At 43.4% G+C, this 23,446-nt stretch overlaps 1 protein-coding gene across 1 annotated transcript in view; it reads left to right on the top strand.

The window, feature by feature from the left end:
- The window catches only part of WDR72 (WD repeat domain 72), a 340,497-nt gene that overhangs the window by 201,958 nt on the left and 115,093 nt on the right, over window positions 1-23,446 (top strand). The window contains exon 15 of the mRNA XM_029574500.1: window positions 20,195-20,385. Within this exon, the coding sequence (XP_029430360.1) occupies window positions 20,195-20,385 (191 nt within the window). The remainder of the gene's footprint in view (window positions 1-20,194; window positions 20,386-23,446) is intronic.

Below are 23,446 nucleotides of genomic sequence, written 5' to 3' on the forward strand. Positions count from 1 at the left end.
TATTCCACAGCACAGATCATTATCAATCCTGTTGAAATCATTTGAATAATGAAAGCATATCTCTCCTTAAATATGTTTGTCAAGTTGCCTCATCCATATGATTTTAAAATCATATTTTTAGTTTTGAAAAGAAAAAAGAAAATTCTACTAGGTTTCAGTCTCCCAGAAGGAAATGCTCCATTGGTTACTGAGGACACCATTGTTTGCTGAAATACCAGAAAACAAAATTGTGATGTCATCAGTTATTCAACACTTTTTCTTCTGAAACCATGACACAATATTTCAGTTTCAACTGTGAAGGAGTTTTTACACTGTAAAATGATAAAGAATAGTAATGCATTATTTTAACTCAAAATGTTATTTAAAAGAAACAGTAAGAAACATATTTTCAGAATGCCCATAATATACTGTGCGGTTAGGGGTAGATTTTCAAAGGGTTACGTGCATAACCCCCGAAAACCTACCCCTCCGCGGCCGAGCAAGCCCCGGGATGTGCGTATGTCCCAGGCTTTCAAAAATGGGCGGATTGGGGGCAGGGCCGGGGACGGCGGTCCGTGGGTGGGGCCGAAGCATGGAGGCTGTCCAGAGGCGGGGCTGGGGGCGTTCCCAAGTCCTCCGGCACATCGGCCTTGCCGTAGATTCATGCACTGGCAGCCAGCCGGCGTAACTCCATCAAATAAGGTAAGGGGGGATTTAGGTAGGGCCGGGGGGGGGGGGTTTAGATAGGGGAAGGGAGGGAAAGGTGGAGGGGATAAAAAAAAAATTCCCTCCAAGGCCTCTCCGAGGGCTTTGGAGGGAACGTGGAAAGCCATCGGAGCTCCCCTTGGGCTCGGCGTGCGCAAGGTGCACAAGTGTGCACCCCCTTGTACGCACCGACCCCAGATTTTATAACATGCGTGCTGCAGCGCACGCATGTTATAAAATCAGGTGTACATTCGTGCGTGCCTGGTAGCACGCACAAATGTACCTCCCACGCGTAAAATTTAAAATCGGCCCCTTTATATTTTGGCTCCTCAGAGAGAAATGCACTTAGAGATATGTGTTGGATATGAACTTAACTGGGGAATCCACCGCAATGTAACTGCTTTTAAAACTCCTACATCTCACAACTTAGATAACTTATTTGGGATTATAAGTGTGCAAATTTTGTTTTGGTTTGCTTAGAAAGCAAACCAAAACAAATGTAAATTGAGAATTTTTTTTTAAACAAGACAATTATATTTTTGAAGAATTTTATAACATAGTAAATATGTTTGCAAATATAAGTTTTATCTATTTTTTTTCAACACATTCATGAAAAGAGGAGTAGCCTGGTAATTAAAGCAGCAGGCTGAGAACCAGGGAAACTAGTGTTCAAACCCTGCTGATGTTCCTTGTAACCTTAAGCAAGTCACTTCTTCCCTCCATTGCCTCAGGTACTAATTTAAGGGGTCATTTACTAAATGTTTTCTCCCATTTTATGTCTAAGAGAAAAATACTTAGTAATTAGTAGAGGTGTGCAGTTGTTTGCAATGAAATAGGAAAAAGCCGAAATTTCCTATTTCGTTGCATTTTGGGAAGAAAAAAACGATAGGAAACCCCCTAACATTTTTTTCCCCAAGAACTGCACATCTAACAACAACAAACAAAGCCCCCACTCCAATCCTTCAAATTTAGCTAAATGTAAAGCCCCCCACCCTCCCAATCCCCCCCCCTGGTGGTCCAGCGGGGGGGCGCGATCTCCAGCTCCCGGGGGCCATCAGCTGCCAGTATTTAAAATGGTGCCAGCGGCCCTTTGCCCTTACCATGTGACAGGGGCTACCGGTGCCTTTGGCTGGCCCCTGTCACATGGTAGGAGCATTCAAAATGGTGCTTGCAGCCCTTTGCCCTTACCATGTGACAGGGGCTACTGGTGCTATTGGCCAGCCCCTGTCACATGGTAAGGGTATAGGACTACCAGTGCCATTTTGAATACTAGCAGCTGACAGCCCACAGGAGCTGGAGATCGCTCTGAGCTCCTGGGCCCCTCACTGGACCACCAGGGATATTGAGTGAGTCTTGGGGGGATCGGGAGGGTGAGGGGGCTTTACATTTAGTTAAATTTGAAGGACTGGGGTAGGGGGGTTCATTTTTTTTAAACAAAATACAAATTTCTGATTCGGGGGTGGACCGAAATGGCCCACCTCTGAACCAAAAAATGAAGCAGCACAAAATTGTTCTTTATGCACATCACTAGTAAATAGGCCCCGAAGATTTTACTCGGGGACAGGAACAAACTTACAATACCTGAATATAATTCACCTTGATCTACCAATGAGAACATGTGAGCTAAATCTAAAATAAAAAAGAATGAAAAGTTGACTTTTTAATCATTCTTATTTTGAGATAGGTCCTTCCAGACATTTACCATCGATGGGCAAATCTGAAAATATGTGTTCTGCAGATAGCATCTTTGATGCGGTAACTCAGTGAGATGAAATGAAAGGATGGCTATCTACTTTAAAGACTATGTTCTTTCCTACTTCCTATTCTAACCTGTGCAACCCAAGGGAGAAGCCAGGAAACAACACCAGGCACCCCTTCCATTATCAGGAGGATTAAATCCAGTACATGACTGAAGGACAAATCAGGGAAAGATATCAACATAACACATAAGCCCTGTGGTGCCTTTATTAAGAAAGTGGTATTTAGCTGGTTAATTTGTGAGTTACTCTCGCTAAATGCAGACTTTTGAATATTTTGGCATCTATCTGCTATATTTCTGCTGGATAATGACTGAAGGACAAATCAGGGAAAGATATCAACATAACACATAAGCCCTGTGGTGCCTTTATTAAGAAAGTGGTATTTAGCTGGTTAATTTGTGGTTAATTTGTGAGTTACTCTCGCTAAATGCAGACTTTTGAATATTTTGGCATCTATCTGCTATATTTCTGCTGGATAATGAAAGGATGTTCTGGGAGTGTTCCTGAGTGAAGTTAAGTTAGCCAGATAAGTCATCCAACTAACTCCAATATTCAAAGTTAGCTGGCTAACTTACCCCTAGATTCATCAAAATGCTATAATATTGCTTGTGGTAAGAGAAAGGAGTGTGCTTTGCACCCACAATATTTGTATTTCATAGCTTTTGAAGGGGAGAGAGAGAGAGAGAAAGAGAGAGGAGACTATTTATAAGGGTCTTATAGTAGTCAACTATTTTATATCTCTATAGGAGAGCCAGTTTATAGCTCGATGTGAGGTGTTGGTAGTGGTTTAAGGGCCAGTTTTACATGCAGAGTGGGACCTACGAACAGCACAGTACACCTCTGTGAAGATTTAATGTCATTTGGAGTGAGGAAAGTCTCACAAACATGAGATTTCTACAACGTTCTCTCACCCTAGCTTGGACTCTATAACAGGGTATAATCAAGCTAGGTCAATATAACATAGAGAGAGAGAGACTAAAATTCTTTAATGATGTCAATTTTACCATGAATGCCTCTGAATGTATTTGTAACAACCCCCTAACCCCAACCTACCTCCCGAAAACCCACCCCAATTCAAAGTGCCCCTCTACAGTGATACATATATATATGGAGTGTCAGAGGGGCTCTTATAGAGGTTCTCTTTCACTCTCTCTCTCTCTCTCTCTGTTACGGCTGTGGCTGCTGTGCTACCGCCTCACCACCAGGGGTCCCTCTAGTGCTGACTTTCCTGACAGGCCCAGTCCATCTCCTATGTCCACTCTATGCTCTGGGTGTGCCCTCTTAACCCTGCCTGACAGTTGCCTCGGGGCTTCGGCATCGAGCTCACCTGGGCTCCCTGCTCTAGCCTGCCTTGCGCGGCCTTCGGGCCTACCCTTGCCTTGCCTTGCGCGGCCTTCGGGCCTATCCTTGCCTTGCCTTGCGCGGCCTTCGGGCCTATCCTTGCCTTGCCTTGCTTGCGCGCCTTCGGGCCTATCCTTGCCTTGCCTTGCCTTGCGCGGCCTTCGGGCCTATCCTTGCCTTACCTTGCCTTGCGCGGCCTTCGGGCCTATCCTTGCCTTGCCTTGCCTTGTCTTGCGTGGCCTTCGGGCCTATCCTTGCCTTGCCTTGCCTTGCGTGGCCTTCGGGCCTATCCTTGCCTTGTCTTGCCTTGCGTGGCCTTCGGGCCTTTCCTTTCCTTGCCTTGCCTAGTGCGGCCTTTTGGCCTTCTTCCTTGATTTCCATACCTGGCCTACGGGCCTTCCGTGTGTGTGTGTGTGCCTACGGGCCTTCTGACCTGCCTTGCCCCGCTATTGGTGTGTGGCCTACGGGCCTTCCGTGTGTGTGTGTGTGGCCTACGGGCCTTCTGACCTGCCTTGCCCCGCTATTGGTGTGGGGCCTACGGGCCTTCCGTGTGTGTGTGTGTGGCCTACGGGCCCTTCTGACCTGCCTTGCCCCGCTATTGGTGTGTGGCCTACGGGCCCTCCGTGTGTGTGTGTGTGTGGCCTACGGGCCTTCTGACCTGCCCTGCCCTGCTTACTGTGCCCTGACCCAGCCTGGACCCAGACACTGCTGACTGCCGCCTGCCCTGACCCAGCCTGTACTTGACACTGCCACTTGCCGCCTGCCCTGACCCAGCCTGTACTTAGACACTGCCACTTGCCGCCTGCCCTGACCCAGCCTGAACCCAGACTCTGATTCTTGCTGCCTGCCCTGACCCAGCCTGGTACCTGACTCTGTTCGAGCTTCCTGTCTCTCTCCACCTGGAGCCACCCTGCTGGGTGGTGTGCACGACTCCTGTCCGGAGTCCAAGCGTAACACTCTCTCCCTCCTCTCATGTTGCCTGTGCAAAATTTGTGGTTACCACGTCAGTCTTGGAAACACCCATGACCTGCCTCCTTATTCTGTGATATATGTGACCATTTTTGCATGAGCAACACTTTTAAAATCTACCTCAATGTGTCTTATGTTTTGATATATACAAAATATATTCCTTTAATGGTTATTACACTGGCAGGTGCTCTTTTAAGCTGAGCCCACTACCTATGATGTATTATGACTCTATTTTTTTTGAGTAGAGTACCTGATGGGCATGAGAAGATGTTCATTCTGTATGCAGCCATAATGTAGTCATGGGGAAAAGAAAAATATACCTATGGCCACCAGAGTCATGCACAACCTCAAAGGATTGGAGGAACTTGTTGGTCCTGATACAGCATATCTGATGAGGGGGGGGGGGGGGGGGGGGAGAGAAATGTTTACTAGGACTGAGGTTAGCTAGAAATAGAACTTCCTTCTTCCAGGCTTGAAATCTCTTCATAGTTTGAAATATGGATTGATCCAAGAGATTAAAAAAAACATCCTTGGGCTAGTTGATCTGCTGTTTGTACTTCTCCACATGTACAGAAAAAGCAAACTCTGCCACCCAAAATCACACTCTGCTCCACTACATGCTCGGCTTCATTTTGAGTAAGCTGCCTGTGCCTAGTAGGGATGAACATGGAAACAATGTTTTGTTTCATTTTCTCTTTTTTTGTTGTTGCTCTGATGTTTATTTTGGTTTGGTTGATTTACTTGAAATGAAAAGAGAAGAAAAAAAAAAAAACCAAAAGGAAAGGAAGGGGTTGGATTCACTCTCTCCCCCAGTGCTGCTGAAATTTTAAAAAATGGAAGCAGCCCCTTCCCCACTGCCCCTTGGCCTTCCTCTGTCGCCCCATCTTCTCCAGGACTCCTTTTAACCTATCTGTAGGTCAGAAGAAGTTGAAACGGGGCAGATCCCCAGTTGCTCCTGGATACTATTTTCAAAATGGCGTCAGCCGGCCCTGAGGCCTGTGCTACACTGTTCTACATCCATACTCCAGAGGTCTATACACCAGAATGCTGTCAGCATCAAGACCAGCTGGCACCATTTTGAAAAATGAAACACAGCAAAGCAGAGGCAACCAAGGATGGCGATAGTTGTTTTGCTGCCTTGCATGAACAATTGGGGCGGATTTTCAAAGGGTTACACGCGTATATTACGCGTATAACCCCGAAAACCCGCTCCTGTGCGCATCAAGCCTATTTTGCATAGGCCTGGCGACGCTTACAAGCCCCGGGATGTGCGTATGTCCCGGGGCTTGAAAAAATGGGCGGGGAGTGGGTGGGTCGGGGGCGGGCTGGGGACCGGACCGAGGCCTCCGGCACAGTGGCCGTGCCGGGGGCTCACGCGCTGGCACTTGGCAGGCATGCGCAACCTACACCTGCCCAGAGGTAGGCGCAACTTCACCAACAAAGGTCGGGGGGGTTAGATAGGGCTGGGGGGCAGGTTAGGTAGGAGAAGGGAGGGGAAGGTGGGGGGGGTGGAAGGAAAGCTCCCTCCGAGGCTGCTCTGATTTAGGAGCTGCCTCGTATGGGACAGGAAAAGCCATCGGGGCTCCCCTAGGGCTCGGCGCGCGCAAGGTGCCCAAATGTGCGCGCCAACCCCGGATTTTATAACATGTGTGCGTGTTATAAAATCGGGCGTAGATTTAAAAATCTGGCCCTTATTGTGCTGCCTTCTCCTCGCTCTGATTTTGTTTAACACTTAGTGGTAGATTTTAAGAACTTGCTGCGCGGGCGTCCATGTGCACGCGCTACCTGGCGCACACACATGGATGCCCGATTTTATAACATGCACGCGCAGGTGCATGCATGTTATAAAATAGGGGGTCTGCGCACGCAAGGGGGTGCACACTAGTGCATCTTGTGCGCGCCGATGCCCACGGCCTTCACCCGTTCCCTCCTAGGCCATTCCAATTTAGGAGCGGCCTGTGAGGGAACTTCCCTTCCCCCTACTCTATCCTTTCTACCCCTTCTCCTAAACTTACCACCCCCCTAGCCCTATTCTAACCCCCCCAATTCTTTTAACTTACTGTTTGTGCCTGCCTTGGGGCAGGCGCAGGTTGCCCGCGCTGGCACCCTGCCGGCAAGCGATTCCCTGGCACAGCTGCAAATCCTCTGGTTTTACGCGCGTAGGTGTTTTAAAATCTACCCCTTAATTTGTATTGTTTTTCCAGTAACCAGCACACAATAAAAACAGTTTGTCTCTTTTAATCTCTTTGTTTCTTACTCTTTCTTATCACACACAATTAAAAATCGTATACATTTATAATAGATTGTACATGAAAAAGCACATTCAATTTAGTCTTCTGAGGTAAAAATATTACTTACAACAACATGTATATTATATTTATATGTAGTGCTATAGTGCCAACCAGAAAACCCTATAAAAAAGTAGAAAGAGCACTTGAAACATATGCTGGTGTGGGCTTGGCCCTCTGAAAGCAATGAGTAGACTGAATTGTAGTCACAATATATAGTAAAACTACCATACCAAAAAAGCACTAACTGCCAGCATGCAAGTAGAAATAACCCTACCTATGGAAAGGCAACATTACACCAGGCCCTAAAACACCAACATACCTCCTATTAGGAAAACAGAATAAGTCAGACTGCTATAGATCCCTACACAGGAGCTACCCTTACTAAATAGAGAATAAAGAGACCATAAAGTATAAATAGAAAATTGCAGACAAAAACTGAACTAGAAACTGCAACAAAGCAGACTGCAGTGCAGCAATGAAAAAAACAGAATCATCATCATGTCTCTTAAAATAAAATCAAGAAATATAAAATATCAATCATAATAGTAAACCATACTAATGAATAAATATTTCAAAACAACTGACAGGACATCCAATAATTAAAAAGTCATATAAAATTATTAAACATTTTCCAAATACCAATAAACTATTTCAAAATAGCAGACACCTCAAATAATACCAAATAACTAACTTATGTGGCCTGGAAATGACTGGGGATCACTCCTACTCCATTCTGACTTTTAAGCAACACATGTAGAGGGTAAGATGTGCCTGAGGAGGGTGAGGAAATAGGGGAAGGCCCATGGGCTAGGTTTAATATTTTTATTTCAACTTTGCCAAGGGGGGGAGGGGTGGTTTGGTGGTGGTCATTTTGGGAGACCAGGCCAGAGCTGCATTCCAAAATGAAAAAAAAAAAAAAAAACAAAAAACCCCCCAATGAATTTCATTGGGATTTTCTTTTCATTTTGTCTTGAAATGACACATAAGGAAACAGTGCATCATTGTGTTTTTCATATTGCTTCAAAATAAATACACAGCCCTGCTGCCTAGCAACAATGCACACAGGTATTTTTTGTGCCCACACAAATTATAGTGAATTTTAAACATTGTCAGGCTGATTCAGTAAAGTCCACGAACGCCTGCTTTCCCGGCGCACGATTCACTATTCAAATTAGGTCCGGTGGTTGATCCGGGTAAAAGGAGGCGCTAGGGACACTAGTGAGTCCCTAGTGCCTCCTTTTTGACAGGAGCGGCGGCTGTCAGCAGGTTTGACAGCCGAATCTCAATTTTGCCAGCGTCGGTTCTTGAGCCCGCTGACAGCCACGGGCTCGGAAACCGGACGCCGGCAAAATTGAGCATCCGGTTTTCGACCCGACTTCCAAATTTTTTTTTTTAATTTTTTTTTTTTTTTTAACTTATTTTACTCTTCGGGACCTCAGACTTAATATCGCCATGATATTAAGTCGGAGAGTGCACAGAAAAGCAGTTTTTCTGTTTCGCGCAGGAATACCTAATAGGGCCATCAACATGCATTTGCATGTTGAGGGTGCTATTAGGTTCGGCGGGTTGGACGCGCATTTTCCGCCCCTTACTGAATAAGGGGTAAGGGAAAACGTGCGTCCAATGGCAGGTATCAGCCTGTGTGTGAGGAGTGCTTCACTCCCTCACTAAGAAGACTACCCCTTGACTTTGTAAAGAGTTAACATCTAGCATGTTGTAGGCCATCACCTCAGGTGGTTAGTATTGGTCAAGCTCTCCCTATAAAACCTGGGCTGAGCCTATGCCGAGTGTGATTGCTTCAGTTTTGGAAAGTAAGGAGGAAATGTGTCCCCAACTTCAGGCCCCATAGCCTCTTCCAGAGAGGATAGCACGTTGCCTTGCTTGCCAGTGCCCCAAGGGCCTGTAAGAAGAACTGCCCTGCAAGAGAAGAGAGTGTTTTGTGTCTTTTTGGAGAGATCTTGTGTTTTTTGATTTGTTCCAGCTCAGGAAGGAAGTCACTCCTGCCTGAAGAGAATAGAATAGGGTTCTGTTTTGCCCTGCTCCAATGGTTGCGTGCAGTTTTTGCAGTTGCCCAGAAGGGAGAAGTGAGAGTGAAGAAGTATTTTGTGTTTTCCAGTTTTGTTGGGAGGAGACCTTTTTGTCACCAATTTCCTGCCCACCTGTAGCACAGAAGAGTTTCGTATTATGGAAGTATTTGTACATTGTCCCTGAAGTCCAGCGTTAAGATCATAAGAAATTGTTGTACTGGGTCAGCCCAAGGATCTGCCCATAGGAACACCTCCTTTTTTTTATGTGGGTAAAAGTACTTGTGCTTTGAAATACCTGCATGGTTGTTTTTTTTTTATTACCAAAAGTACCCATGTAAGTCCCTAAGTTACACGGGTAGATCCTTTGAAAATTTACTCTGCTGTGTACACTAATACCAGATCTGGAGACAAAGAGGATATTATATATAAGCAGGCTATAGAGAGCCATTTGGAGCCATTCTGTATTTTACGAGTCACAACAGCATTTATTTGCATTACACTAGGAAACAAATATCTGTGTTACATCCCGCTTTTCTGGTCAAAATTCAGCAGTGTATTTTTAACCTTTTCAACAGAGCCAATGTGTTTACAATAGCCCTTTGTTCAGTGTGTGAGCTTTGTTAGTAGGATTGCTTAATGCTTAGCATAATGATTTAGCATAATTAGGATATATAGATCATAAATGTGTTAGGAGACATCAAATCATGTCATCACCTGAATATGACTGCATCATTTTAATGTGGCTCATACAGTTAATTTGAAATACCCAACAGCAAGGCATTTTGTGAGTATAAATAGAGGATATAATTTAATCACTTTGCCATAGCCATAGCCTATGTACATATCATTTCCCCATTGATTCCCTGTACATATTTTTTCCTCATGTATCTGTTCTCACCCCCCCCCCCCCCCCCTCCTTTGTCGCAATCACCCCCACCCCTCCCTCCCTTAGTTATCAACTTATTTACTCTGTTACTATTGTTTGTTACACACTGTTCCTTGTAAAGGCTTTGCCTATATATTTTTTGGTTTGTAAGTTATCTGTAAACCGGCACGATGTGCAAACGGCTGTCGGTATATAAAATTAAATAAATAAATAAATAAATAAATAAATAAATAAAAAATCTCTGTTGCTAGCACATCCAGGACATGCAGAGCACCTGGTTTAAACCTTATTAGACATTGCTCATATTCCTTAAAATACTTTTGTTTTGGATAGACTGTAAGCAGTAAAGTAGGGATGGCCAGCTCCAGTCCTCAAGAGCCACAAACAGGTCTGACTTTCAGGATATTTGCAATGAATATGCAAGGGATAGATTTCCATGCACTGCCTCCATTGTATACCAACAGTTCAGAGGAATGTTCATTACGGATATTCAAAAGTATGTGTATAATTCCAAACTGCACCCTCAAGAATGTTTCCTCATATTATGGGGAAAATTATGTGCATAGAAGTCCAGTGTATATACACATAGGACAGGCACTTTTCAAATAGCCCATTTCTGTGAGGAAAGTACTATTTTACCCATGGAAATGGCTTTTAAAATAATCTTACTGTGCACTCATAGCCAGTGTGTAGCAAATTTATGCTATGTGATTGCGGGCTATACCTTTTGGATTTTTGTAACATTGTATTATAATGTGTTGTTTATTCTTTAGTTAGCTGATGATTCACCCAACTTCATTTTGATCTCCAGGGGTTGAAAAGTGGAAGAGAAACATGCATAGCGGCTGTGCTAAAAGCAGATATACAAAAACAAAGGTTAACAAAAAAAAATATATATATAAGGTGATACTTTTTTATTAGACTATATTTACTCTTGCTTGAGACCAGTGTAAGTCTAGGCTGGAGAACTGATTCACTCCCAGTTGCACAGTTCCCATTCATTTTTAAGGAAGCAATGCAGACTCTTTGTAACCTTTGTTATACTTAAGGAAAGACAGGCAATCTAGCTGCAAGAAGTCATCTGAGCATAGAACATAAGAGGTGCCCTGATGAGGCAGATCAATGGTCCATCATCCTGACCAATGGTTCACCGAGCCCAGCATCCTGTTTCCTAAAGCAGCCAATCTGGGTCACTTGGAAGAACCTTTTCTTTTTATTCTATCACAAGAGAAATTTAACAACTGTTCGTATTCTGAAACACTACAAAAAGTGTCTTGTGCAAAAGCTGCTCTACTACGGGCCAATGCAACTTTTTCAACTAAGGCTCACGATGCTGGGCTAGCCCAGTACCTAAGTAGCAGTGCTATGCACTGCCACACAGAGGACCTTGGTTTGGTTCCCCTGGCTGACTGTGGGGATGCTGTGGAGCATTCATAGCCCCTGGAAGGAGGCAGTCTTAGTTGTTCCAAATGGCCAGACTTAGGGTTTCTAACTGCAGAGTTCCAGAAAATATATCTCCCAGCCAAAAACGTGTTACTGCGATAAGTGGAATAAGTGAATTGGGAGGGGAAATATACTAGGGTAAAAAGCTTTAGGCTCTTACAGGTATGGGCTCATGGTGCCACCATAACCTGCTTCTGCACTTAAAGGACTTAATCTAATCAAAATGGATTGCATCAGTCATTTTAGAGGTAATTTTATAACTGCCTGTATTTGTGCAAAGTTTGGGCAGTTGCCCACAGATTTTACACTAATTTTCAAATGTGTAAATGTGGGCTCATAGTGCCACTAAACATTGCTTCTAGGCTGAACTGAAAGTTCTTGTATCAGCTGGACAAAAAAAAAAAGAATCATAACACACAAACAGATCGATACTCTAAGGCCGCGGTAGAAACAGTGCGGCAGTGTCAGGCGCACCCTCGTTCCCCGCACGCACAGTTCTCTTCACCTACCACTCGATACTCTCTTCAAATTGCATGCAAATGCATGCCGCAGCTGTGAAGCCTTAGGCAAGCGTTAGGCCCGCACAACCCATTTTACTGTATAGAGCGCCTATACAGTATCCTGGGTTCGCGGGCCTAACGCTTCCCGGCCGCGCTGGTATCTGTCATTTCAAATGTCATTTCAAATGACATTTGAAATGACAGGTACCAGGAAGTGGACAGTTATGTTCCCCGATGCTCAGCAAACTTTCCCCCAGCCCCCGCTTACCTGCCCTGGCCCCGTCCGGTCTCCAGTGCAGCCCCAGTCCTGTCCCCTCCTCCCGAAGCAAAAAAAAAACCGAAAAAGTAGCAAGGCTCGGGCCTGCTACGGTATTCCCTTCTCCCTTCTCCTCTCCTCCCGATTTCGGCGCTCAAGGCGGCCGGGTGGGCGTGCATTCATCCAGGCAGAGGGAGCCAGCGGCGAAAGCGGCCTCCGGCTCCCTCTGCCTGGATGAATGCACGGCCCCCGCCGGCAGTGAATGAATGCCCGTGCGATTTCGGCGCTCAAGGCGTGATGTCACGACGCTTGACGTCACAGCATGTGACTGCCTTGAGCGCCGAAATCGCACGGGCATTCATTCACTGCCGGCGGGGGCCTTGCATTTATCCAGGCAGAGGGAGCCGGAGGCGCTTTCGCCGCCGGCTCCCTCTGCTGGATGAATGCACGCCCACCCGGCCGCCTTGAGCGCCGAAATCGGGAGGAGAGGAGAAGGGAGAAGGGACTACCGTAGCAGGCCCAAGCCTTGCTACTTTTTCGGGTTTGTTTTTTTTTTGCTTCGGGAGGAGGGGACAGGACTGGGGCTGCACCGGAGACCGGACGGGGCCTTGAGCGCCGAAATCGCACGGGCATTCATTCACTGCCGGCGGGGGCCGTGCATTCATCCAGGCAGAGGGAGCCGGAGGCTTTCGCCGCCGGCTCCCTCTGCCTGGATGAATGCACGCCCACCCGGCCGCGGCCTGGATCGAACACGCGCCCACCCGCCCGCCGGCTCCCACCACCGCCTGGATCCAACGCGCGCCCACCCGCTCGCCGGCTCCCGCCGCCGCCTGGAATGAACGGGCGCCCCATCCGCCCGCCGGCTCCCGCCGCCACCATCGATGACCGCATGCCTGGGGGATTCGGAAAGTGACAGGTATTTATACATATATATAAACAACTTACGCTGCAATGTTTTTTACACTTTACGGTTTTTACCCCCATTTTTTACACTTTATTCCTGTTTTTAATTTTCGAAACACCACACTAACACCACACTAACACCAAGTAGAGGGTAGGCGGTAAACTAACAGGTTAAGAACGCGGCAAAATAGCGGGTTACAAAGGAGATAATCTGAGCTGCTGCGGCGAATAGCCAATTCCTTCATTATACAGCTAATTCGTTCATTTACATATCATATACATGCTGCGTGCGGAAAGGGTTATGCGTCTGTTTTAAGAAGCGCTAAGGGCGCGTGAAACTGGAGACTGTATCGCTGGATCGCCTTACGCGTCCGAATTGTGCGCTCCCAGCACGTTACAGACGGGAAATCTTCAACCGCACATTACAGTATTGACCTGAAACTGCTTTATATACTCTAACAACTAGAAATATAGATGTTTCAAAATAAAGTTTGTGAACTAATGTGATTTTTTTTGCAAGGAATTTGATACATAATTCCAAAGAATAATCCCAAAATCTGAAAATTTGATTGAATTAAAATTGGACTGATATTTGTTTGGTTCAAGTTCAAACTCAAATTAATTTATATGGATGAAGGGAGCTTCATTTATAGCAAGCACAGCATATCATTATCCTAATCTAAACCTAATTTTCCTTACTGTCTAGTGTCTACCTCTCTTTTAATTCATTTGCAACTCACACCCTCACACTGCATGGCACACGAATCCCCCAGCCTGCAAATCCTGTCCTGCACCTCTCGCCTTTTCAGATATACTGCATGCTTCCATACATCTATGAATTCCCTGGACCATAGGGTATCGGAAGATGCATACTGTGTTGTGGACACTGCTACATTAGCAAGTATTATAATATTCACCCAGACTGAGCTACACAGTAGGGTGCAATGATTTTTTATTTGCTGAATTCAGTAAAACGTCCTTCTGCCATAAGTTGTTTCTAAACCCTGAATTTGGGTGATTTGAGCCCTTTGTGAATTCAAGGGACAAAAATCCAATTCACTGTCATTTTTTTAAAAATAGCTTCTGTAATCAAAGATTAAAGATAGGGATTATAGTTATTTTCTATGTTCAAACTGCACTCTCAAGTGGGATATTTTGTTGGGCTGTCTACCAATATTTTATACTCATAAACCAATTTGAAACCTGAAACACTATTTCATTATCTTTATATTCTAAGCTTATGGTGTCTGCAAAAATAGTGTCCATCTGTTCAACCGAGATTGCACCAGAGAGTGGTCAGAGAGACATAGCTGTTAAAGGTCAAAGGAACCTCTTGACCCCATGATGCTTGCCAAAGCAATTGGAGCATAGGGACTGATATACAGTTAGATACAGCTTGCTAAAGCGGTCTCCACTTTAATTGGTAATTATAGCAGGAATACACAGTAAAGTCATTGCAGAAAGAAAACAAAAAGTATCCAATATAGTAATTTATTACCAGTCAGTGGGTTTCACACACTAGGTTGTTTTACCCCTGCAGTGGTCAGAGAAAGCAAAAAGGTACTCTAACACTTAACTGAAAATGGATGCCCTGCTGCTCTCAGAGATGCATGGTGGTCAAATGATTGCCTGTGCCATTAGCTTGGTAATGTTTTCTCTATTGTAAACTCAGCTCCCCATTTTCTTCCTGTGCATCAGCTGCAGATTGAAGGCTTTCTCGTTTGTCTTCTATTTGCACTGCCAATCATCAAGCTGCTGTCCACCAGGCAGGCAATTTTTTTTTTTTTTACTATTGACAACCATCTCAACAAACCCAGGGCTCTGAGGATTTAGACCTGAATGGCCAGCACTTTCATTTACAGTTTGTCAGAAGGCATCATTTGTATATTTCTTCAGATTATGTCCTGACTATATCACAGATGTCATCAAATAGTTTTTGTGAGAATAGAGTGCTTCTAATATCTACCCGTATGTGTGGGTGTAAATTGATTTGCTTCTGTATAAAAATTTACACAGTGTGTGTATGTTGTGTATGTACATATATATACGGTAAATCAGTTTCGAGAGTATGTGTGTGTATATGTATATACACTATAAACTATTTTGCTTTATAAAAAAAATTAACACATTTGTTAGGCCGAGAAAAGTAGAGGTACCGTACAGCAAAATCTGCTCTATCTTTTTTCATTTCTTTAATCAATGAAAAAACTCTTTCTCTTCTTTTTTTTTTTTTTTTTGTTAAGTAGAAAGATATTGTAGCATTATTGCTTTCTGGCACAGAGGACAAAACTCCCTCGGAGAAAAATAAATTAGCTTTGTTTGCAGACCCAAAATGTAGCACGGTTTTCCTGTCTATGATTACTGACAGCTGAAACAGTGAGGGTCTTCCACTGGAGGAACAGAGGGAGAGAGAGAGGGGAAAGATTTTTTTTTTTGTTTTTTTTTTACCATTCTTCCTTTTGTTTGGTTAATGGTCTCATCTGGTGTTCTCAAAGTCTCCAACCTAAATAATAAGTACTTTTGCTAATTATATTTCCTCCAGGACACTGATAATGCAGGACAATACAGCTTGTTTCATTCTTTCTTGGTGCCATATATTTTTTTAATATGATATATTCATAGGGAGGGCAATTTTATAATTGTATATGTTGCAGGAAAGTCTGTGCATACTTTTTTTTTTGCACAGATTTTACTCCAGATTTTCAAAGCACTTTCATTCTTTGGATTGGGCATGAAGTCACCTGCAGAAGGTGAACTCACAAAAACATGCGCCTTAAGTCCCACATCCTCCTCTCACTCTCACCCCAAATCTTTCTGCTTTGTCGTAGGTAAACTTGTTGGATATGCAAATAGAAGATAGGCTCTGAGGAATTTTTGTAAGGATTTTGTAGTGGTCATCTTTTTGAAGAAGCTTTCGGTAACAGCTTTTGTGTGAAATCTTTCATGCAAATGATGACATTCATTCAAAAGAAAATCTCCCATTCTACTACTGTAGTGTCTATGGAAAAGGGGGAAAATAAGAATAATGGCACATTCTTGCAAAAGTAATGTGAAATTAATTACACACCTTTTTCTGAGATTGTAGAGAAACATTTGAAGATGGAAGGAATCTTTTTTCATGAACTATTCTATTTTTCTTAAATTTTGCTGGGGTGAGATAAGTAGAGATCCGCATTGTTTTGTCAGCTTAGGCCATATGGGAATTTTGTTTTTCCCAAGGATCATTTTTTCCATAGGTCCTGATTTTTGTGTTAGTGTGTGCTAACTATAGGGGTTATTTTCCAACTCATGTTATGGCCTTAGAGGTAGATTTTAAAAACATACGCTGCGCGCGTACTTTTGTTCACGCACCAGGTGCGAACAAAAGTACAACTGGATTTTCTAGATCGCACCGTAGCCGCGCGTATCTTATAAAATCCGGGGTCAGTGCGCGCAAGGGGGGAGCGGCCTCCGGGCAGTTAGTAACTTACGCGCGCCAGGCCCCGACACAGGCTGCTGTGTCGAGGCACTCGGCCATGCCCCCGGACAGCCCCAACGCCCCCCGGACATGCCCCCCAATCCCTAACGTGCCCCTGGCCACGCCCCCGACCGCCCCTTTTTGCAAGCCCCCAGGACTTCATGCATCCTGGGGCTTGCGCACGCCGCCGAGCCTATGCAAAATAGGCTTGGCGCGTGCAGGGGGTGTTTGGGGTAGGTTTTCGGGGGGTACGCACGTATCTTACACACGTGCCCCTTTGAAAATCTACCCCTTAATGTTTGTGAAAAGCACCATACTGCAATGTTAATCTGGAGGGAGGGAGAGAGAGAGCGAGAGAAAGTGAAACTGAGACTAGCTGTAAGGCCCTTCTAGTAGTTAGGTATTTATACCTCTATATGAGGCCCACACAAAGATGAGATTTGTGCAATGTTCTCTCAACCTAGCTTGATGGACGCTCAAGCTAGGTTGAGAGAACATTGTATAAATCTCATCTTTGTGTGAGTTTTCTCACTCCAAAGGTCATCAAATCTTCACAAGTGTGTACTGTTCTGTTTGTATGTCTCACTCTGCATGTCAAAATGGCCCCTAACCCCTACATTACTACCTAAACCTCACCTCGAGTTACTAGATGGGCCTCCTATAGAGATATAAATAGCTAACTACTAGAAGGGGGCCTTTAGCTACTCTCTCTCTCATGACAGAATTTACAAACAACATATCCATCTTGAGATACATATTTTGATGAGGACTTGCCTGGTGACTGAGTGATAAGTACTATGCACTGCCATGACAAGGATGTGGCTATAAGTCTTGGATTAGGCTTCGCTCCCCAGATTTGGTCAGTGCTAGAGAAGCAATGGATGTAAGTATTCACAGCTCCAGGAGGGAAGAATGTAAACCTTCACTTCAGTATTGATACCTATTGGTCAAAATTTAGGGTCACATTAGCCAGATTCTGGAAGGAGCAACAGTTTGTGGTCCTTTTTGCCCAGAACCATCATTGTAACTGATTCACTTTCCCTCTCTGAAACACCTCCTTATATTGACTCAAATAACACTACCCCTAGAAGATTTCTCTCACACCATTGTTTCAATGAATATACCAAATCCCCTTAATAAACCTTTGCCAGAGTAATCCATCACCTTAACCCACAAGTAGAGGTTAAGTGACATTCCTGAACATTTCTTCCAGGATCAAACCTCTGGTGACCAGGTTACAAAGAAAGGAAAGGGTGAGGTTGCCACCCCTCCCAAAGTCACTGCAATAAAAATTTCCCCTTCCCACATATAGCCTTCCCCATTCCCCCACTTTCCCTGTACTCCTCTTAACCCACCCATGTACATGGGTTATAGAAGAGAAATATAGATCAGGATCGATCCCAAATTGCTTCTTCCATGCCTAGACCCATTTTCAAAATGGCACCATCCCCCTCTGATGCCAGTACAGTTCTGTTATGTGTCGTATGTTGTATTGCTGTACAACAAAATGGCACCAGCCTCAGGGCCCCACAAAGTAATCATTTGCACAGGGCAGCAGAACAGAAAGCACTGATCCTGGGACCAGTTGGCATGCACAGTCACCAAGTTGCTCTTATCTAGTCTGACACCATTGACTTTATTGTGGTCATCCCTCCTTTGACCCTATCATCACCCTGTGTATCTATCCTAAGCATGCTTGAATTCAAGATTTTCAATACAAGCAGTCAAAAACTACTGAAACCTACCACACAGAGACCAAAAACCATTAGTACAATGGTAATGGTGACATTTTTTATTGTACTGTAAAAATGAAGATCAACATAAAAGTTATATAGGTGAATAACCTCTTTATATTATATTTTGACATCCCTGAGCTAACTTTTGAGAGCTCTACTTCCTTCAGTGTACAGTACAGCAAAATGAGTAGGTTAATGCAAAGGCAGAATGAAAGCTTGAATATTCAAGTAAAACACAGGTTGTATCACGAGGAGCTGTAAAGTAAAAGGGTGAGGGAAGGTGGAAAAAGAGAGGGCTGCCTTAGCTGAGTGGTGAGAAATCTGACTGAGAGACAGCAGGATTATACAGGAGAAATTGAGAAATGCTCAGGAATTCTTGTGAAAAAATAATGCTAAATCAATTGGCCATGGATTGTACAGTATATTTGTATTAGCGGGTGAAAGGTGAAAGCAATGTAGAAGGAGGGGCAAACATGTCATGTTTCCTCCATCCGGCTTTTGGTGTGAAATGTTTTCACACATCTTTTTTTTTTGCAAGGACCTGCACTTCTTAACTAACTGTCAAGTCAGACTCTTGTCCGTTTTTGTAAGTCAGATTAATCAGCTCTTTTCTCCATACTGTTCCTACTGATGTGCAGTGCTGTACTGTCATGATGCATTTAATAAATAAATCTCTTGTTTTTCTGTATAAATGAACTAAAGGTCATATTATTTTTTTACCTAAGTCTGATGCTTTCTACTGTTATTTTCAAAGGAGCAGAAATCTTATCTAAGATTTAGATTAGATAATTTCATAGTCTCTTATAGAGAGATTATCTTTGATTAATCCTGATAACTATGGCGTTTTCTTTCAATTAGCTTCTGAGATTGAAAGATGTCTCAGGTAAAAACTGATTGAATCTAAATTATTGAAGCTTTTTTCTTTTTTTGTAATGTTCCGTGGATTATCATTTGCTATTTGGGTAAACTTTTCCTTCTAGAGTACGTCTCATTCTTTCCATCTTCCCTAATAGACCGGTACTCAATTATAAATACAGACACCCATATTTTCTTTGCCACCTCTAACACTACTTTGGAAAAAGCGACCCTTTCAGATGTGGTGACCAGGTTTCCCCCCTTTCTTTTTATCTTTAATGATATGAGGAAAGGGTGCTCCTGAGAAAGGACAATTGTTTGGAAGGTAAATCAGGAAACAAGGAATTGCTGAGCATTGCAGATCAAAGATGGAATATGGAAAATTACAAACAAGGATGGGTTCCTCCATTCCTGGCATCTCTAACAATATCTTATGGTTTCAGTCCACAGCTATCATCCATTGCCCAAAGCCCGTTTACAATCCTGCCAGTAAAGACAAAATGGACCAGCAAAAGCTTCCATGTGCTTCTGTTTGATCTGGAAAAACTTCTGGAGTATCTATTATCGTCTCCAGTCCATGGCTTGAAGTCAACAAATTCCTTTCACAGCTATGGACACACGTAAAATTGGGCCAAAGCTTCCTCAACAGAGAAAGAACACTTTGTTAAAAAGAAATAAAAACAGCCAGCTCTTTGGTATCAAATGGATTGGACAAGCGAAAAATGCTTCTGAGCTTTCCATTTTCCAAAGAGAGCAATGCAGCGATGGTCTCTGGAAGAAGGTGGTGGCATCAAAAGGCATAAAAACCGAAGAGTTACAAAAAATGGCTCACCATCAGCCAGCCCCAAAAATAGATATTAATGTGATCAGCGATGCGGCAAAGCTGATCTTGTAATGTCTCTTGCCATGGGGTGTCGATAAAGAACTGGACGATCTCTGCATTAAATACTTAGATATCCTAAAGCTTCAATGTCCAGTGTCTTTTGGACTTGTATCTAAATGAGAAACATGTATCATTGATGCTACCTGGATGGAACTCATGCAAATGATGCTGCTGCAGAAGAGACACATAGTACATAATTTGTTTTCCAAAAAAGTGGATGGGACTTGTCAACTAAGTACATCAATGCCATCCAGAGCCAGACTGGAGGAATAAATTCTGAAAATGGTATGGATGGAGCAGAAAACTACTCACCATATTTATTGGGCAAGATTTTCTTTGTCAGTAGAACAATTAAAATGCCTGCAGATTCACAACAGACCAGTAAACCTAACAGGTAAGAATATTTTCACTATTTTTTTTTTCAATTTAAAATGTGAGAAAATAAAAATAAACAAATCCCTTTCAGGCATATTTAGTAAAGTCTGCAGGAGAGCGGACAAACACAAATTAGGTGGTGCGGTAGAAACAGGCAAAAGGAGGCGCTAGGGACACTAGCGCATCCATAGCGCCTCCTTTTAGCCCAGAGCGGTGGCTATCAGCGGGTTTGACAGGCCGACGCTCAATTTTGCCAGCATTGGTTCTCGAGCCCACTGACAGCCATGGGATCGGAAACCTGATGCCCGGCAAAATTGAGCGTCTGGTTTTTTGGCCCGACAGCCGCCAGCCCATTTAAACTTTTTTTTTCTTTTTTTTTTTTTAACTTTTTTTACACTTCGGGACCTCATACTTAATATCGCCATGATATTAAGTCGGAGGGTGCACAGAAAAGCAGTTTTACTGCTTTTCTGTGCACTTTCCCCGGTGTCGGCAAGAAACTAGCGCCTACCGTTGGGTAGTCGCTAATTTCTTAAGTAAAATGTGCAGCTTGGCTGCACAGTTTACCTTCTGTATCGCGCGGGCATACCTAATAGGGCCATCAACATGTTGATGGCCCTATTAGGCCAATACAGTACAGTGCACTCCGTCGAAGTGCACTGTACTGTATCGGCCTGTTTCTTAGCAAACGCAAGAGTGCGGTTAAGCTCTAAGTAAGCATTCTTCCATTCACCTAGATAGAAGCTAAATAAACTGGAAAAATAGGATTATAGTGATGTTAACACAAACTCATATGTTTTGTGAATATTTGAGACCCTTATGCTATACTGTGTTGTGTGATATCATGGAATCAGCTCTGGAAATTGCTTCTGTATTGAGCTACACTTTTTTATGATTGATATACAAAATATCGGTCTATAAAACAATATACATAAATAAATAAATTGTATTATTTCCTTGCATATAATTTGAAATTCCCATTTGAAATTAAAAGCAGAATATTCATTCTGTGTTGACCTATTCACTCTCTTATCAAAAATAAGTGCCCAGGGCTGGCCTGGTAGCTCTAGCTCAGGAGCCATGCTGCAAACTGCTATGCACAGCACCTGGGTTCAATTCTAGGGTCATGTCTTCTGCTCCCTGGGACTGTCTGGGGCAGGGATTGCTGCAAAGGCAGCACTCACATCCTCTGTGAGATGGGAGTGCCAGTCATCACACAGCACTGACACCTAGTGGCCAAATTTAAGGCTCATGATTGTAAGGCTCCAGAAGGTCGGGAGGGGATACAAAATATTTGAAAAATATTCCATGGTAGTTGCGAACAAAGGGTCACTGCTCCAGAACTCAGCTCTGGTTCTGACTAGACTGGAAGCCCAAAGGAGCAGGAAGAAACAGGTGGGCAAAAGCAATAGAGTACAACTGATAAAGATAAATATCCAGTTTGATCAACTGATTAAAAATGGTTTGGTTTATATTAAAAAAAAAAAAAAGCCCACAGTTGTAAATGTGCATCAAGAGGTAAATGAGTCAGTATTACTCTTATTCATGAAAACCAAATACCATTAATTATCTTGTTAATTTATCAAATATTCCCTTTTAAATAATATATTGCAAAGATTCATATCATTAGGGATGTGCAGACCAAAAGTTTAAGTTCATAAGTCCATAAGTCGAAAGGGGGGGTCATTTGCAGTCAATATGGACATATGGAGAATTCCATAAGTTGAGTCTATGTCCATATGTGCAAATACAAATTTAAACCCCTCACCCGCCTTAATCCCCCCCCCCCCCAAGACTTACCAAAACCCCCTGGTGGTCCAGCGGGGTCAGGACGCCATTTCTGAACTCCTTTGCAAGGAGCACGTGACGTCGGCGTCACGTCGGAGTGACGCGGATGTCACGTGATTCCCCACGCGTCCGCTCCCGGACCCTCACGGAACTTTTGGCCAGCTTGGGGAGTTTTGGTAAGTCTTGGGGGGGGGATATTAGGGGGTGAGGGTTTTAAATTTTTATTAGATCAACAGTTTGCGATTTCCAACGTCTTCAACATAGCTATGTTGATAAGTGGAAAATTCTGATCGTTTACGCCTCATCACTTTTTTAAGTTAAAAAAAAAATTGCGTTTTCCATTTAAGTTCAAAAGACTGCACACCCCTAATATTCATATAATTGTACTTTTCGATTTATGGCCCTCTGTTCACTAAAGAGTTTTTTAACACATATAATTGTGCAATTAAGAGAATAATTTGAACTATCCTGCATGTTAGTTGGCAAAATATGCAATATAAGTTACACCAGTTTTCAAAGAGTAAAATTATACATATAAATCCTTGAAAATCATCCCCATCAAAAACTATGTGGACCACAGTTAGTTGCCAAGAGAATTTACGTGCATGCTTTTTAAAATTAGGAACGTAGTATGCTTAAATATCCAACTGCACCCATCCCTGTGAAAACATCTCCTCTGTAAAAGCTACACCTATATAGTGTGTATGCATATAATTTTATGGCATGTATTAGTTTTGCAATTTCTTTCTAAAGGGTTAATTTCTGTGAGTAAAGTGTTACTTTACCTATAGAAGTCCCTTTGAAACTTACCCTGTCTATGATTTCATTAATGTGTGCTATTGGTTAAAACACATACATGTGTTAACCTTAACAATAAAAAATGGTCTTAATGCATGAAGGATATTAATGAGCTGTGCCACATGTAAATTTATGCAAAGGAGATCATTAATATTAAAACAAGTTACAGCAAATTGGTGTTAAAATGTTGTTATGTGTTAACCACCCTTAACTAACCAACAAAAACTTCACTGGGAGGAGTATTTAAGTTTTTGCACTAGCCACTGCCTACAGGGAAACTGTGTTCTCAGTCCCTCATTTTCCCTCTCCCCCCAATAAGAAATCAAGGCTTCTCCATGACAATGACCACCTTGGCAAGTACTCAAGCAACTGCTTCCCAGCTATTAATCATGCACTCTCACTCTCTTCCCTCTGGTTCCTGTGGGGCCAAGCCATCTACCTCCCATATCTATCCCCTATGAGGTCTTCTTCCACAGTATTGGAAGGAAAGGACT

Source organism: Rhinatrema bivittatum, chromosome 13 (assembly GCF_901001135.1).
Source record: "Rhinatrema bivittatum chromosome 13, aRhiBiv1.1, whole genome shotgun sequence".
Taxonomy (NCBI): domain Eukaryota; kingdom Metazoa; phylum Chordata; class Amphibia; order Gymnophiona; family Rhinatrematidae; genus Rhinatrema; species Rhinatrema bivittatum.